Here is a 17,836-nt window from a genome sequence, read left to right as displayed (position 1 = left end):
CTGATGCTGCTTGGCCTGCTATGTTCATCCAGCTCTACACCTTGTTATCTCAGATTATCCAGCATCTGCAGTTCCTACTATCTCAGGTCTATATCTTATTGTTCTGTTGTACAGCTCTTTGTAACATTCTTTACGTAGGTCCACCAGCTCTTGACCATGTCTTCTTTCTGTGCAATTGTGCCCTATTCCAAGACATTTATGTACTCCTGCCCATTCCTAAGCCCCCAGCTCCTGGAAAAATAACTGCTGTCTCCGATTTTAAGCCCAAGACTTACTTCTAATTCACTCCCAGAAATCAACGCATGAATAAAAGCACAGACACAAACACAGAGAAACACATACCAGCATACGAATTAAGAACAAGAATAGGTTATTCAGGCCCTCGAGCCTGCTTCACCATTTAATAAAACAATGGCTGATTGGGCAGTAACTTGGAATCTGCATTCCTGTTGAACATTTTACCCCCTCGATTAACAAGAATTTACCTACTCCTGCCTTAAAAACATTCAAGGACTCTGCTTCAGGAAGAGAGTTCCAAAGACTCAATCTTCAGAAAAAAAAATTCACTTTATCTGTGATAAATGGATAACCCCTGATTTATAAACTGTGACACCTAGTTCTAGAATATCCCACAAAAGAATACATTCACACCACATCAACCCTACCAAGACCCCCTCAGGATCTAATGCGTTTCCATCAAGTCACCTCATTCTCTTCTAAACTAAGCAGATAATAGCCGACTGTGCAAACTTCCTCTCATTCCTAGTATTAATCTGGTAAACCTTCTCTAAATTGCCTCCAAAGTATTTACATCCTTCCTTAAACAGGATGCATGGTACTCCAGGTGCAAGCTCACTAATGTCCTGTATAACCGATGCATAACTATCCTGCTGTTGTATTCAAGCACCATCATGATAAGTGATAACCTTATCATAACACCGTAAGACATAGCAGCAGATGTAGGTCATTTGGCCCATTGAGTCTGCTCTGCTATTTAATGAAATCATAGTTGGTTTGATAATCCTCAAATCAGTTTACTGCCGTTTCCCCCATAGTTCTCAATTCCCTTCCTGATTTAAAAAAAATCTGTCATCCCAGTCTTGAATATGTTAAATGACTCAGCTTCTACAGCATACTTTTGTGAATAATTCCACAAATTCACTACCCTCAAAGACGACATTCCTTATTAGTGTCTTAAATGGGTGACACATCACTGAGATTATGCCCTCTGGTGCTGCAATGGTAAATAACCCCTCAATATCTACCTTGTCAAGCTTCCCAAAAATCTATGTTTCAACAGGTCACCTCATATTTTCATTGCAGTTTAGAAAAGTAAGATTCATAAAAACTCTACCTCTAGTCAAAAAAAAAATCCCTCCATACCCAGGGTCAACCTAGTGATTTTTCTTCTGAACAGTAAGTATATCTTGCCTCAGATGAAGGACCCAAATTGTTCATAGCACTTAGCGATCTGACTAGTGCCTGGTAAAGTTTTTGCAAGACTTCCATTTTTATCTCCACTCCCTTTTAAACAACATTATATTTGTCTGCACTATTTCCGGAACTTGGATGCTAGCATTTTGTGATTCATGCATAAGGACTCGGGTCTCACTAGGCTGCGTATTTCTGCAGTCTTTCTTCACTTAAATAATATTAGTTTTCTCTATTCTTCGTTCTCAAATGCGCAACCTCTCCTTTACCCACATTCTACTCAACTTGCAAGTTTCTGCCCCCACATTTACATCACGCTGTAGACTATGTCATGCTCACCACTTGTTTTCCTCCTTTTTGTCATTTGCAAACTTGGCTATAATACATTCACTTCTATCATCCGATTAATATTTATTGTAAATAATTGCAGCCCTAACACTGATATTTGTGTCACTCCACCAGGTGCAGGTTATTATCGTGAAAAATGGCCCCTTTTCACAATTTACTTTCCTACCTATCTTTGTGTCATCAACAAGTTTGGCAACTATACCTTGATCAAAATCATTTATATAAATTAACAAGTTAAAATCACAGTACCAATTTTGAATCATAGGGTTAGCTACTTAGATGATATAGCTTCTAGCAATTTGCAGTCAGACTCTTATTATACCAAATGATTATAACTACATCAGTTTTAAACATGCAAAATTCTAAGCTGCTCATTAACTTTTCCAAACTGAACAGTACAAGGTGACTAAAAGATTTCTAAAGTGAACTGTGTGCATATTTCTAAGAATATTTAGTAAAGTTCGGATGCCAAATATTTCATTGGACTGAGAACTAGCATACAGGACAAATTTTGCAGATAATTGCATTTCCCATGCATCAGACTCCCTCCCTCTGCTGACTTCTGATTTTCCAGCTTAATTTAATCTTTACTGGATAAGTGAACCTACAGATTTGTTAACATTTCCTTGTAGATCATTTTAAAAGTATTGTCTAAATTTATATATTCCTTCTTTTTCACTTTGAAGGCAATGTAGTAATTAGCTGCAAATGCATTGCAGTAAATCCCGTTTACAATTGACTCAGTTAACACTATTGTGTTTTAACATTTAAAAGAGTTATCACCAATTTTATTAATAATGCTGAGAGTTTCAGTTTAATAATGTTTGCTACAGACTTGCATCACCTGCCTGCTCTCAATACATTGTCCCCATGCTACCGCTTCTGTGCTCAGTCACCCCGGCTTTCTTCTGGGTCCTATCTCTGCCATTGGTCCTCCTTCCCCATTCTGTTTGCTCCCATTTCTACCTCCATTCTGAATTTTAAAGTCTCCAGTGAATGTTTTCTCCTGGCTGTCATTGTATACTTGAGCTAAAGTACTGGGCTCCACCTTGTGGCAGAAATTAATCAATTTAGGGAGTCCTGCTTGCACTGACCAACATCTGCTACTAGATGGAGTCTGGTCACATACAATTTCATGAGAGTTAAATTTTAACACGTATTTATAGTAATTACATCTGTATTGCAATTTTTCTATGTTTCAAACTTATTTTATTTGTAATTAGCTTATTTTTGATTGTAGGTATTTTGGAATGCACACTATTTCAATGTCATTTATTAAAGTTTTTTCTATTGAGAATGATCCTCAAGTACCTAATTGTACAGTATTTATTTTATGTTTGGTGATGTTCTTTACTTTGTAAGTTACTGAGCTAGGAGTATACAGCACTAAAATACTTACGGTACAGTATTTTAACCTGTACAGTTTTTTTTAAGCAAAAACTGTCTGCAGGAACCTAACATTGGCTTTAAAAATCACTTCCTCTGCTCCTCAAAGTTGTTTCATCTAAACCTACAATTCTCAAGAACAGGGCCACAACCTTAAGTGAAAACATACTGTATTAAACAAGATTAAAAAGGCCAAATTCTCCTTTTTGATAAATATCTATCCACCTTCTAAGTTCTTTACCACATGCCATACTGGATTATATTTGAAACAAAACATGCAATTTTGTAGAATTATATAATGGCTACAGCACAGGAGATCATTTGGCTATCATATCCAGGCAATGTCATTCTTTCAATTTTTCCCCATAGTCATGCAATTATTTTTCAGACTAATGTATTTTTCAGATGGTGGAAAGCCACCAATAAATACGCCTCAACCTCATTACAACTACTAACCAAATTCAGTATGAAAAGCATGTTCCAGTCGAGGCAGAACCATTGCTTTATAAAGGTTCACAAAAACCCGTTTGCTTTTGTACTTTATATATAAAGTCCAGAATCCTTGTTATTAACCACTTTCTCAACAGTACTGTCAGATTCAACAATTTGTGCATTTGTCTCTCTATTGCTGAACCTTCCTTATAATTATATCTTCCCTCTCCAGCACTGTTATATTCTCTGAAATCAATGCTTTTAACTTTCATCCTTTCTCTCCTTCACTAGAACATAGAACATAGAACATAGAACATAGAACATAGAACATAGAACATAGAACATAGAACATAGAACATAGAACATAGAACATAGAACATAGAACATAACAGCGCAGTACAGGCCCTTCGGCCCTCGATGTTGCGCCGACCTGTGAAACCAATCTGAAGCCCATCTAACCTAAACTATTCCATTATCATCCATATGTTTATCCAATGACCATTTAAATGCCCTTAAAGTGGGCGAGTCTACTATTTTTGCAGGCAGGGCATTCCACGCCCTTACTACTCTCCGAGTAAAGAACCTACCTCTGACATCTGTCCTATATCTATCACCCCTCAATTTAAAGCTATGTCCCCTCGTGCTAGCCATCACCATCTGAGGAAAAAGGCTCCCACTGTCCACCCTATCTAATCCTCTGATGATCTTGTATGTCTCTATCAAGTCACCTCTTAACCTTCTTCTCTCTAACGAAAACAGCCTCAAAACCCTCAGCCTTTCCTCATAAGACCTTCCCTCCATACCAGGCAACATCCTGGTAAATCTCCTCTGCACCCTTTCCAATGCTTCCACATCCTTGCTATAATGCGGTGACCAGAACTGTACGCAATACTCCAAGTGCGGCCGCACCAGAGTTTTGTACAGCTGCAACATGACCTCATGGCTCCGAAACTCAATCCCTCTACCAATAAAACCTAACATACTGTACGCCTTCTTAACAACGCTATCAACCTGGGTGGCAACTTTCAGTGATCTATGCACATGGACACCGAGATCTTTCTGCTCATCCACACTACCAAGAATCTTACCATTAGCCCAGTACTCTGTATTCCTGTTACTCCTTCCAAAGTGAATCACCTCACACTTTTCCGCATTAAACGCCATTTGCCACCTCTCAGCCCAGCTCTGCAGCTTATCTATGTCCCTCTGTAACCTACAACATCCTTCTGCACTATCCACAACTCCACAGACTTTGGTGTCATCCGCAAATTTACTATCCCATCCTTCTACGCCCTCATCCAGGTCATTTATAAAAATGACAAACAGCAGTGGCCCCAAAACAGATCCTTGAGGTACACCACTAGTAACTGAACTCCAGGATGAACATTTCCCATCAACCACCACCCTCTGTCTTCTTACAGCTAGCCAATTTCTGATCCAAACCGCTAAATCACCCTCAATCCCATGCCTCCGTATTTTCTGCAATAGCCTACCATGGGGAACCTTATCAAACGCTTTACTGAAATCCAAATACACCACATCAACCGCTTTACCCTCATCCACCTGTTTGGTCACCTTCTCAAAGAACTCAATAAGGTTTGTGAGGCACAATTCACCCTTCACAAAACCGTGTTGACTATCCCTAATCAAATTATTCCTTTCCAGATGATTATAAATCCTATCTCTTATAATCCTTTCCAACACTTTACCCACAACCGAAGTAAGGCTCACTGGTCTATAATTACCAGGGTTGTCTCTACTCCCCTTCTTGAACAAGGGGACAACATTTGCTAGTCTCCAGTCTTCTGGCACTATTCCTGAAGACAATGACGACAAAGATCAAAGCCAAAGGCTCTGCAATCTCCTCTCTAGCTTCCCAGAGAATCCTAAGATAAATCCCATCCGGCCCAGGGGACTTATCTATTTTCACACCTTCCAGAATTGCTAACACCTCCTCCTTATGAACCTCAATCCCGTCTAGTTTAATAGACTGTATCTCAGTATTCTCCTCGACTACATTGTCTTTTTCCTGCGTGAATACTGACGAAAAATATTCATTTAGCACCTCTCCTATCTCTTCGGACTCCACGCACAACTTCCCACTACTGTCCTTGACCGGCCCCAATCTTACTCTAGTCATTCTTTTATTCCTGACATACCTATAGAAAGCTTTAGGGTTTTCCTTGATCCTACCTGCTAAAGACTTCTCATGTCCCCTCCTGGCTCTTCTTAGCTCTCTATTTAGGTCCTTCCTGGCTAACTTGTAACTCTCAAGCACCCTCACTGAGCCTTCACGCCTCATCTCTACATAAGCCTCCTTCTTCCTCTTGACAAGAAATTCAACTTCTTTAGCAAACCACGGTTCCCTCGCTCGACCACTTCCTCCCTGCCTGACAGGTACATACTTCTCAAGGACACGCAGTAGCTGTTCCTTGAACAAGCTCCACATTTCAATTGTGCCCAGCCCCTGCAGTTTCCTTCTCCATCCTATGCATCCTAAATCTTGCCTCATAGTTGCCTTTCCCCCAGCTATAACTCTTGCCCTGCTTTATATACCGATCCCTTTCCATCGCTAAAGTAAACGTAACCAAATTGTGGTCACTATCACCAAAGTGCTCTCCTACCTCCAAATCTAACACCTGGCCTGGTTCATTACCCAGTACCAAATCCAATGTGGCCTCGCCTCTTGTTGGCCTATCTACATACTGTGTCCTGAAACCCTCCTGCACACATTGGACAAAAACTGACCCATCTGAAGTACTCGATGTACTATCGTACTTGAACACTTTGTATCCACGAGTATTTAATATCCAATCCTACTCTTTTCACACTACATCCCACACTTTCACATAAATGCACAGCAAACCTAATTTAGGCATAATTGTATATCCACTTACATTGTACCATGCAGTACCTTGCTATTACTTACTCCAGTGGTATCTGTCACTGCTAATAGTTTTGAGAGAAAAAAACAAGATGTACATAGTTACCTTATAGTTCCCATCTCCCTCCTTGCCAAGTTGGTTTCAATTCTTCCCAAGTAATCAATTACAGAAAGACATTAGTGCTTGGTAAAAAGAGTTTCAAAGTAGTCATTTAATATTTCAGCCATGCCCTCTGCCTTCATCTAATACTCCAAACATGCCCTCTGCTTTCATGCATAAATCTCCTTCTTGGTTCCCAATCAACTTCACAAGTTGCTTAGGTCTGGGAAAGACTCACTGGATCTGAAACATTAACTCTGATTTCTCTCCATAGATGCTGCCAGACCTGCTGAGCTTTTCCAGAAATTTGTGTTTTTGGTTCTCAACTTCACTACTATTGTTTACCACATTTTGCTATTTATAAATAATTTAAATCAACCTGTTCAGGAATGTTATGACATATGTCTGGGGCAGGTGAGACTTCTTTATCCTCTATTCATCTGTGAGATGTGGGCATCGCTGGTTGGCCGGCATTTCTTGCCCAACCTTAGTTGCCCTTGAGAAGGTGGTGGGGAGCTGCCTTCTTAAACTACTGCAGTCCACCTTCTGTGGGTTGACCCACAATGCTCTTAGGGAGGGAATTTCAGGATTTTGACACCGCGACAGTGAAGGAACGTTGATATATTTCCAAGTCAGGGTGGTGAGTGACTTGGAGGTTCCCATATGTCTGATGCCCTTGTGCTTCTAGATGGAAGTGGTCGTGGGTTTGGAAGGTGCTGTCTAAGGATCTTTGGTGAATTTCTGCAGTGCATCTTGTAGGTAGTACACACTGATGCTACTGAGCATCGGTGGTGGAGGGAGTGGATGCTTGTGGACATAGTGTCAATCAAGCGGGTTGCTTTGTCCTGGACGGTGTCAAGCTTCTTGAGTGTTGTTGGGGCTGCACTCATCCAGGCAAGTGGGGAGTATTCCATCACACTCCTGACTTGTGCCTTGTAGATGGTGGACAGGCTTTGAGGAGTCAGGAGGTGAGTTACTTGTCACAGTGTTCCTAGCTTCTGGCCTGCTGTTTTAGCCACTGTGTTTATGTGGGGAGTCCAGTTGAGTTTCTGGTCAATGGTAACCCCCAGGATGTTGATTGTCAGGGGATTCAGTGATGGTAACACCATTGAATGTCGAGGGCTGGTGGTTAGATTGTCTCTGAAAGGTGATGGTCATAGCCTGGCGTTTGTGTGGCGCAAATGTCACTTGCCACTTGTCAGCCCAAGCCTGGATATTGTCCAGATCTTCCTGCACGTGAACACGGACTGCTTCAGTGTTTGAGGAGTCACGAATGGTGCTGAATATTGTGCAATCATTGGCGGGAAGGTCACTGATGAAGAAGCTGAAGATTGTTGCGTCTAGGATACTACTCTGAGGAACTCCTGCAGAGATGTCCTGGAGCTGAGATGATTGACCTCCAACAACCACGACCATCTTCCCATGTGTCAGGTATGACTCCAACCACTGGAGAGTTTGCTCCCTGATACCCACTGATTCTAGTTTTGTTCGGGCTCCTTGATGCCACACTCGGTCAATGCAGCCTTGATATTAAGGGCTGTCACTCTCACCTCACCTCTGGAATTCATCTCTTTTGTCCATGTTTGAACCAAGGCTGTAATGAAATCAGGAACTGAGTGGCCCTGGCGGAACCCAAACTGGGCATCACTGAGCAGGTTATTGCTGAGCAGGTGCTGCCTGATAGCACTGTTGATGACACCTTCCGTCACTTTACTGATGATCGAAAGTAGACTGATGGGGCGGTAATCGACCAGATTGGATTTGTCCTGCTTTGTGTCTTCAGGACATACTTGGGCAATTTTCCACATTATCATCAGGTAGATACCAGTGTTGTAACCGTACTGGAACAGCTTGGCTGGGGGTGCAGCAAGTTCTGGAGCATAGGTCATTAGTACTATTGCCGGAATGTTGTCAGGGCCCGTAGCCTTTGCAGTATCCAGTGTCTCCAACTGTTTCTTAATATCACGTGGAGTAAATCGAATTGGCTGAAGACTGGTATCTGTAATGCTGGGGACCACTGGAGGAGGCTAACACGGATCATCCACTCAGTACTTCTGGCTGAAGATTGCTGCAAATGCTTCAGCCTTATCTTTTGCACTGGCGTGCTGGGCTCTTCCATCACTGAGAATGGCGATATTTGTGGAGCCTCCTCCTCCAGTGAGCTGTTTAATTGTCTACCACCATTCACAACTGGATGTGGCAGGATTGTAGAGCTTAGATCTGGTGTGTTGGTGGTGAGATCACTTAGCTCCGTCTATCACTTGCTGCTTTCACTGTTTGGCGTGCAAGTAGTCCTGTTTGGTGGCTTCACCAGGTTGATACCTCATCTTCAGATATGCCTGGTGCTGCTCCTGGCATGCCCTCCTGCACTCTCCATTGAGCCAGGGTTGATCCCCCGGCTTGATGGTAATGGTTGACTGGGGGATATGCCAGGCCATGACGTTACAGATTACGCTGGAGTGCAATTCTGCTGCCGCTGATGGGCCCACAGCGCCTCATGGATGCCCACTCGAGTTGCCAGATCTGTGCGAAGTCTGTACCATTTAGCACGGTGATAGTGCCACACAACACAATGGAGGTTATTCTCAATGTGAAGGCAGGACTTCATCTCCACAAGGACTGTGCAATGGTCACTCTTACCAATACTGTCATGGACAATGCAACTGCAGCTGGCAGATTAGTAAGGATGAGGTCAAGTATGTTTTTCCCTCACCACTTGCCGCAGACCAGCTCAATCAGTAGTACTGCTGCTGAGCCACTCTTGGTGGTGGACATTGAAATCTCCTACCCAGGAGTACATTTTGTGCCCTTGCTATCCTCAGTGCTTCCTCTAAGTGTTGTTCAACATTGAGGAGTACTGATTCATCAGCTCAGGGAGGACAGTATGTGGTAATCAGCAGGAGGTTTCCTTGCCCATGTTTAACTTGAAGCCATGAGACTTCATGGGGTCCAGAGTCAATGTTGAGGACTCCTAGAGCAACACCCTCCCGACTGTATACCACTGTGTCGCCACTTCTGCTGGGCCTGATCTGCCAGTGGGACAGGATGTATCGAGGGATGGTGATGGTGGCGTCTGGGACATTGTCTGTATGATTCTCAGCGTATGACTATGTCAGGCTATTGCTTAACTAGCCTGTGAGACCATAAGACATAGAAGCAGAAATAAGGCCATTCAGCCCATCGGGACTGCTCCGCGATTCAATCATGGCTGATAAGTTCCTCAACCCCATTCTCTCGTTTTCTCCCCGTATCCCTTGATCCTCTTGGTAATCAAGAACCTATCTATGTCAGTCTTAAATGTACTCAAATGACCTGGCCTCCACAGCCTTCTGGTGGCAGTGAATTCCATAGATTCACCATTCTCCTTATCTCCATTCAAAAAGGTATTCCCTTTAACCTAAGGCTGTGCCCTCGGGTCCCAGTCTCTCCTACCAATGGAAGCTTCTTACCAACATCCACTCCGTCCAGGCCATTCAGTATTCTGTAAGTTTCAATTAGATTCCCCCTCATCCTTCTAAACTCCAATGAGTATAGTCCCAGAGTCCTCAAATGCTCCTACATTAAGCTTCTCATTCCTGGGACCATTCTCGTGAATCTCCTCTGAAACCGCTCCAGGGCCAGTACATCCGTCCTGAGATACGGGGCCCAAAACTGCACATAATACTCTAAATATGGCCTGATGAGGGCCTTACAAAGCCTCAGTAGTACATCCCTGCTTTTATATTCAAGTCGTCTCAAAATAAATGCCAACATTGCATGTGCCTTCCTGACTACTAACTCAACCTGCAAGTTTACCTTGAGAGAATCCTGGACTAGAATACCCAAATCTCTTTGCACTTCAGAGAACTCCCAAGTCTCTCCCATTGGGAGACAGCTCTCCCAATTTTGGCACTAATCCCCAGATGTTAGTGAGGAGGACTTTGCAGGTTCGACAGAGCTGTTTCTGCCATTGTCTTTTACAGTCACTAGGTCGATGCCAGGTGATCCGTCCAGTTTCATTTCTTTGACTTCAGCCCAGACTTTCTGACCAAGAGGCATGAACTTTACCACTGAACCCCAAATCCTATTTATATACCTACAGAAAACTTCTAGTTTCTTATTATGTTGTTTTTTTTATTTGTTCATGGGATGCAAGTTGCACTGGTTAGGCCAGCAGTTATTGCCCATTCCTAATTGCCCAGAGGGAGGCAAGAGTCAAGCACATTGTTGGGAGTCTGGAGTCACTTGTAGGTGGCTAGATGAGGCAAGAGTGGCAGATTTACAACAACTGACGATAATTATGCAGTCGCCATTAGCCTAACGTTTTCTTCCAAAATTTTCTTTTCATTACAATTTCACCATCTGCCACGGTGGGATTTAAACTCATGTCCTCAGGATGAACATTAGATTGGGGCTCTTGTTTACTAGTTCAGTCACATTACCACAATGCCGCCGCTACCACCACAAAATCTGCCCACAGGATCTCATCCTTCTACCAACCTATTTTGTCAGTATCAACGGACTCTGGTTGTTCACTATTTCTCCCCTCAGTGATTCACAGCCAGTGACATCTTGGGCTAAGCACCAGGGAAGCAATATGCCATAAAAACAGAAAGAACTGCAGATGCTTTAAATCAGAAACTAAAACCGAAATTGCTCAGCAGGTCTGGCAGCATCTATGAAGAGAAATCAGAGTTAACATTTCAGGTCCAGAACTGGAAATATGCCATCCTTGATTCACAGCAGTGGACTGATCTCTTGGTTTTGAAATTGTGGTATTGGGACTGCTGTCAAAATAATGACTACTTAATTGTTTGCATTAATACAAATATTGAAGCAACACCATTATTCATTGATTCACATTCAACTTACTTACCAACTTCAACATATATCACAGTACGTTTCTCGATCCATATTGGAAATATTCCTCCAGGATAAACTATTCTGATCTGATCCATAATATATCTTTCAAGTGATGTACTATGAAGCTCCTACAAAAATTACACAAGATTTGTCCAGGATTATCATCTGTATTGTACTTGACTGTTATCAGCCAGCATAAAAGTTCAAAAAAAACATTCTATTTTGTAAACAGTACCAATGCCAATATGAAGGTAAAGTGAAGGTCATCAGCAAACTAAAAGTAATAAAAGTGAAACGTTAACTCAGTTTTCACTCTAGACTCAGTAAAGAATAAAGTTGGGCATCTGAATTTTCATAATGCATTCATTTGAACAAACAGAAGTACTAGCATTACAATGAAACACCCGTCCTTCCAGTGATGGCTATTTACATCTGAATATTGAGTACATTCATATCAAAGATCGATACTAAAATATCTGAAATTTTAATAATCTCAACTGGAGAAAATGATTATGTATCTCAAGTTTATTCCCCATATTTCAAATGAAAGATGTAATATTTCATACTTATCTTTAAAAACTACACATTATTGGATTATACTTAGTTAATAGCAGTAAAGAAAATAATAAATTACCAGTATTTCCCAGTCGCCAGGTGAAAGAGGTTCCACAACAGCTTGTTGACAGGATGAGACTTGTGCACAGGGCCTGAGAAATACCTGATTCACATAAATCAAAAATGAATTAATTGTTTCACCACAAAACTAAAAGCACAATGTTTTTATGAAGAATTCCATGTACAGACCAGCAAACATCACAGAATGTTAAACAAGAAATGAGAAAACAAGATCAGCAGCTTGAAGGCAACTTTTAACGACCAGGAAGGAAATCAACAAAGCTTTGGTTAGTATGAGGGAGAACACATGAAAGTGGGAGCATACTGGCTGAAGCAACTAATGACAATCATGATTTGAAGGGAGCAAACAATAATTAGATGAATGTTACAGAAACAAAGAGTGTCTGTACTTAATGGCTAAAATAGATGCCAAAATTGGGAAGAGGAGTGGAGAAGAGGTCATGAAAGATCTAAGCATTTCAGTGAATTTTTTTTAAACCATTCACGGGATGACGGCATTGTTGGCTAGGCAGTATTTATTGCCCATCCCTAATTGCCCAGAGGGCAGTTCGACACGGTGGGTCTGGAGTTACATGTAGGCCAGACCAGGTAAGGATGGCAGTGTCCTTCCCTAGAGGACATTTGTGAACATGGGTTTTTCCTAACAGTTGGCAATGGATTCACAGTCATCATTAGACTCTTAATTCCAGATGTTTATTGAATTCAAATTTCACCATCTACTGTGGCGGGATCCGAACCCGGTCCACAGAACATTATCTGGGTAACTGGATTAACAGTCTAGCGATAATACAACTAGACCGTCGCCTCCATTTAACTTCAGCGAAGTTAACAAAGACAAGGAGTCAGGATGGGCTACAATGTCCTTGTATCATTTTTTTAACCTGTGGGATTTAATTATAATATTCTGAGACAAGAGCATAGCTTAGGGTTTTGGTAGCAATCATAAAAACTAGCGGTGAAAGCAAGGAGTCTAATGATAGATTGAATGTAGGAATGAAGTTCAGCAAATCAATGTAACAATGCCATAGAAAAGAATTCATGGAGTGTGTGCAAGGTGGTTTTCTGGATCAATATGTTGAGGAACCACCTAGAGAACAAACTATCCTGAAATGGGTACTGTATAATCAGAAAGGAATAATTGGCAATCTAGTCGTGTGAGGCTACATGACTAGGAGTGCAAGCATAGACCATGATGATAGAATTCTTTAGATGGGGCATCACATAGTTCACTCTGAGAGAAAGGCCCCGAATCTAAATAAAGGAAACTTCAATGGTATGAGGTGTGAGCTGGCTACGATCAATTCAGGAATGTTACTTAAAGGGATGGTGGTGGATAGACAATGGCAAAAAGTGCATAAAGAAACTGCAACAATTGCTCATTCCTACCTGGCACAAAAACAAAACTGTAAAGATGGCCTGACCATGGCTAACAAGGAAAGTTACAGATTGTAATAGAACCAAAGAACAGGCATATAAACTGGCCAGAAATAAAAAAGCTGCAAACCTGAGGATTGGTATCAGTTACATTTCAACAAAGGAGACAAAGTGATTAAGAGGCAAAAACAAGAGTACGAGAATAAGCTTGCCCAGAACTGCTCGTAACAGCTTCTACAGGATCATGAAGTGAAAAAAATTAATGAAGACAAATGTAGCTCCCTTATGATCGGTAAAAAGGGAAGTCATAAAAGGGAACAAAGATGGCAGATGAACTAAATACATATTTTGGTCTGCCTTCACAAAGGAAGGCACAAATAACATCCTAAAAATGTTGGGGACCACATGGTCTAGACAGTGAGGAACTGAAGGAAATCAGTAGGGAAACATTGAGAAATTGATGGGATTAAAGACCAATAAATCCTTAGGGCTCACCAGCCAACATAATCCTCATTATTTAAAAAACGAGGTAGAGACACAACAGGAAATTATAGACCGGTTAGACTGACATTAGTTACAGGGAAAACACTGGAGTCCATTATAAAAGATTTAATAGCAGAGTACTTGGAAAACATTGACGGAATTTACGAAAGGGAAATCATGCTCGACAATCCTACTAGAATCTTTTTTGAGGAAGTAACCAGTCAAATTGATAAGGGTGACCCAGTGCATGTGGTTTACTTGGAATTTCAGAAGGCTTTCTATAAGAGATTAGGACGTAAAATTACAGCGCATTGAACACAGAACAGTCCGGCATGGGGACAGGTCCTTTGACCCACCATGTCTGTGACAACCATGATGCCTTTCTAAACTAATACCATTTGCCATGTCCCTCTATTCCCCGCCTGTCTAAATGTCTCTTAAACATTAGTATCATATCTGCTTCTACCACCGTCCCTGTTAATGTATTCCAGGCATTTGCCACCTTCTGTGTAAATAAACTTGCCTCGCACATCTCCTTCAAACTTTTGCTTTCTCCTTAAACCTACGCCCCCTGGTATTTGGCATTTTCACCTTAGGAAACTGACTCCAACTATCCACACGATACTTGTCTCTCGTAATTTTATATAGTTTATCAGATCAACCGTCAGCCTCTGAACTCTAGTGAAAACAATCTAAGTTTGTTGGACCTCTCCTTACAGCTAATACAGTCCAATCCAGGCAACATCCTTGCATGGGATTGGGACAGAGTATCAACATGGATAGAGAACCAGTTAGCAAACAGGAAATAGAGAGTAGGAAAAAGTGTCATTTTCCGAGTGGCAGCCAGTGACCACTGGGGTACCCCAGGGATCAGAGCTTGGACCTCAGCAGTTCACAGCATGCATTATGATTTAGTTGAAGTAAAAGTAACATCTCCAGGGGTGCAGACAATACAAAGCTAGGTAGGAGCATGAACTGTGAAGATGGTTCAGTGTGATTTGGCAAGCTGATCGGACAAATGAAGTACAACATGGATAAACGTAAGGTTAGCCACTTTGACAGCAAAGACAGGAAGGTAGATTATCTGAATTCCAATAGATTGGAAAGGGGAGATGCAACAAGATCTGGATGTTCCTGTACAACAGTCATTGTAAGTAAGCATGCAGGTGATGAAGGAGGCAAATGCTATGTTGGCTTTCAAAGCAAGAGAATTCCAGAAAGAGCAAAGATGTCTTGTGGCAAATGTTCCTGGCCTTGGCGAGACCATACCTGGAGTACTGTGTGCAGTTTTGGTCTCCTTATTTGAGGATGGATGTTCTGGCTATGGAGGGAGTGCAACAAAAATTTACCAGACTGATTTTGAGAGAACCTTGATCAGTTAGAACCATATCCAGTTTAGAAGAATGAGGGGGGATCTCATAGAAAAAAAAAAATTCTAACAGGACTAGACAGGGTAAACAAAGGAAGGACATTCCCAATGACTGGGGAGTTCAGAATCAGGGACCACAGTCTAAGAATACACAGTAGGCCATTTCGAACTAGGATGAGAAATTTCTTCACCCAGGGGCTAATGAGCATGTGGAAATCTCTAACACAGAAAGCAGTTCAGGCAAAAACATTGAAAATTTTCAAGAAGGAATTAGATCTAGTTCTTAGGGCTAAAGAGATCAAACAGACCAGAGAAAACGGAACAAGGTGCTGAGTTGCTTAATCATATTGACTGACAGAACAGGCCTGTAGGGCTGAATGGTCTAACCCTGCTCCTATTTTCTATGTTTCTATGATACAGATATTGCTCAGCCTCTAGCTTAACAGGAGATGGCAGTGATGTTGATTGCTGAAACCCAATACATTGAGACGATAGCATGGGTCACAAGATTGCTGACAAAGAAAACAAAAGCTATCTGAATGAAACAAACATTGATCCAGAACATAACTTTAGACAAACAAAACAATCAGAAATGGTGTCAAAAACATCCAAATTGAAATTGAAAGCTGATTGCATGTTTATGAGTATCAGTGAGATACAGCATGCAGATGACAAAGATAATCAACATGCAGATTTGAGTATGTCAGTAATAATGCATAGAAGAAACACTAGAAGTGACACAGAAATTTAATGGTGACAAATGAACTAGCAGTACCATGGAAGAAAGTTATAAGATAAAGTAGTTGATTTTGTCAATGGCATAAAATGTGTCCTAATATGAGCAAGTGACCCATAGAAGGTACCATTTATGACTCTGACCAATGCAATTTTGCTGATAATAGGCACAGCAGAAACCAAATTGGAGTGCTGTGAGGGAAAGATGAACTGCAGAAGTTTGGAAAATGGAAGTAATAATTGAAAACGGGCTGTTGAGAAACTGGAGGTGGCAAGAGTAGGTTTTTTGAGTAGCAGGAGGATAACAAAAGGATAGTTAGGCAGTGTCAGAGGGCAGGGATGGACTAATAGGCAAATGAGCCAAGAGAAATTGAATAATCAGATGGTGATAAAAGGACGAGTCAGTTGCACACATGATTAGGTAATAATTTTGGGAAGCACAGCAAAAGAGAAACATTGCAATTTGTTTCTGTAGCTTCAAAGTGTGAAGATGATGGGTGTATATTGGCTAATGCAGCTATGCACATTGGTCAGGATTTATTCAAAGTAAGGAAGAAAAGGATGTAAAAGAAAAATAATTTCAAAACAATTTCTACCCTCATTGATAATCGTGGAGGCTTACGCAGATTCTACCTTATAGCGTTTTACCGTGAAAAAATAATACAATTAAAGTTGGTCCTGGTAGTGGACAGTTGTACTAATTGATCACAAGGTACATTCAAATTCATGGTCCACAGGAATGAGTGCCTGGTGTATCAGTAGAATTTTGCAGGTCAGAAAACAGTCTAAAATCTGGGAGGAATAAGCACAAAATATGGAGACAAGTAAACTAATTGGGAAAATAATTAAGTCACTGTGTGGAAAATCATGGGTTGGAAGAGCGAGAGGTTAGGCATGAGGGAGCTTTAAAAAAAAAATTGATTCAGAGTGATTACAACCAGAATTAATAAGGTAAAATATTGCAAGCAAAGTGAAGGAGATATATAGTCCAAGAATTCCCAGACCTGTCTTTAACAAAGTAATTACTAAGCAGGTTTGAAAAAATGAAGTTGGAAAGTTACTGTTCACAGACCTGTTCGCCATCTTTGAGTCCAAGTTTAATTCCTAATTGTCTGTTAATCTCTACAATGTTTTCTTCTTCAAAACCAGTATATCTTCGTCCAACCCAACTTAAGAATGCTGTCTGCTGAAGACCCCAGGACAACTCAATGGCTTGGCACTGTACATAAGGAAAATATGAACAAAGCATTATAGAAGCACTGCTTTGACAGAAAACTAAACAGTACAGATGATCAATAGTTCAATCACCACAGGAGAGAAGATACAGTTGTGCAGTGCCAGAATCCCACTGAGCATGTCTTAGCATAAGTCAAACATGTTTACATCCATAAAGAATTAATCAACATCAACAACAGCCATTGTGATGAGATGGCAAAATCAAGTAATCCTTGGTACACATCCACTTTTAACAGCAGGACAGGAATACTCTCTGTAGATACAAAGGTGGCAAATAGACATTCCAAATTTTGTGGTAGCAATGATGCAGAAACAGTCCACATTTGCCTTCAATCTACTCAAATGCAAATGTTGGGAGTTCACACATATGCAGATTCATGAGAAAATCCACCAATTCTAGTCACTGTTTCTATGCTTCTCCAGTGAGTGTGCTGTTGAGACGGTTTTACAAATAAGGAGGAGGAAAAGCCATTCAGCCCCTCAAACCAGCTGTACCATTTAATGAGATCACTGCTTCTCTGATTGGAACTTAAACCCACATTTCTGCCTATGCCTGAAAACGTTTCATTCTTTGCTTAAC

At 41.2% G+C, this 17,836-nt stretch overlaps 1 protein-coding gene across 1 annotated transcript in view; it reads right to left on the bottom strand.

Moving 5' to 3' along the window:
* pex1 (peroxisomal biogenesis factor 1) overlaps positions 1-17,836 on the bottom strand; it is an 84,688-nt gene that overhangs the window by 61,187 nt on the left and 5,665 nt on the right. The window contains exons 2-4 of the mRNA XM_048606415.1: positions 17,093-17,239; positions 12,058-12,141; positions 11,437-11,551 (exon numbers count right to left, since the gene is read on the bottom strand). Coding sequence (XP_048462372.1) covers positions 11,437-11,551; positions 12,058-12,141; positions 17,093-17,239 — 346 coding nt within the window. The remainder of the gene's footprint in view (positions 1-11,436; positions 11,552-12,057; positions 12,142-17,092; positions 17,240-17,836) is intronic.

Source organism: Rhincodon typus, chromosome 2 (assembly GCF_021869965.1).
Source record: "Rhincodon typus isolate 14 chromosome 2, sRhiTyp1.1, whole genome shotgun sequence".
Classification (NCBI taxonomy): Eukaryota; Metazoa; Chordata; class Chondrichthyes; order Orectolobiformes; family Rhincodontidae; genus Rhincodon; species Rhincodon typus.
This window is presented reverse-complemented; position numbering and strand designations above follow the sequence as displayed.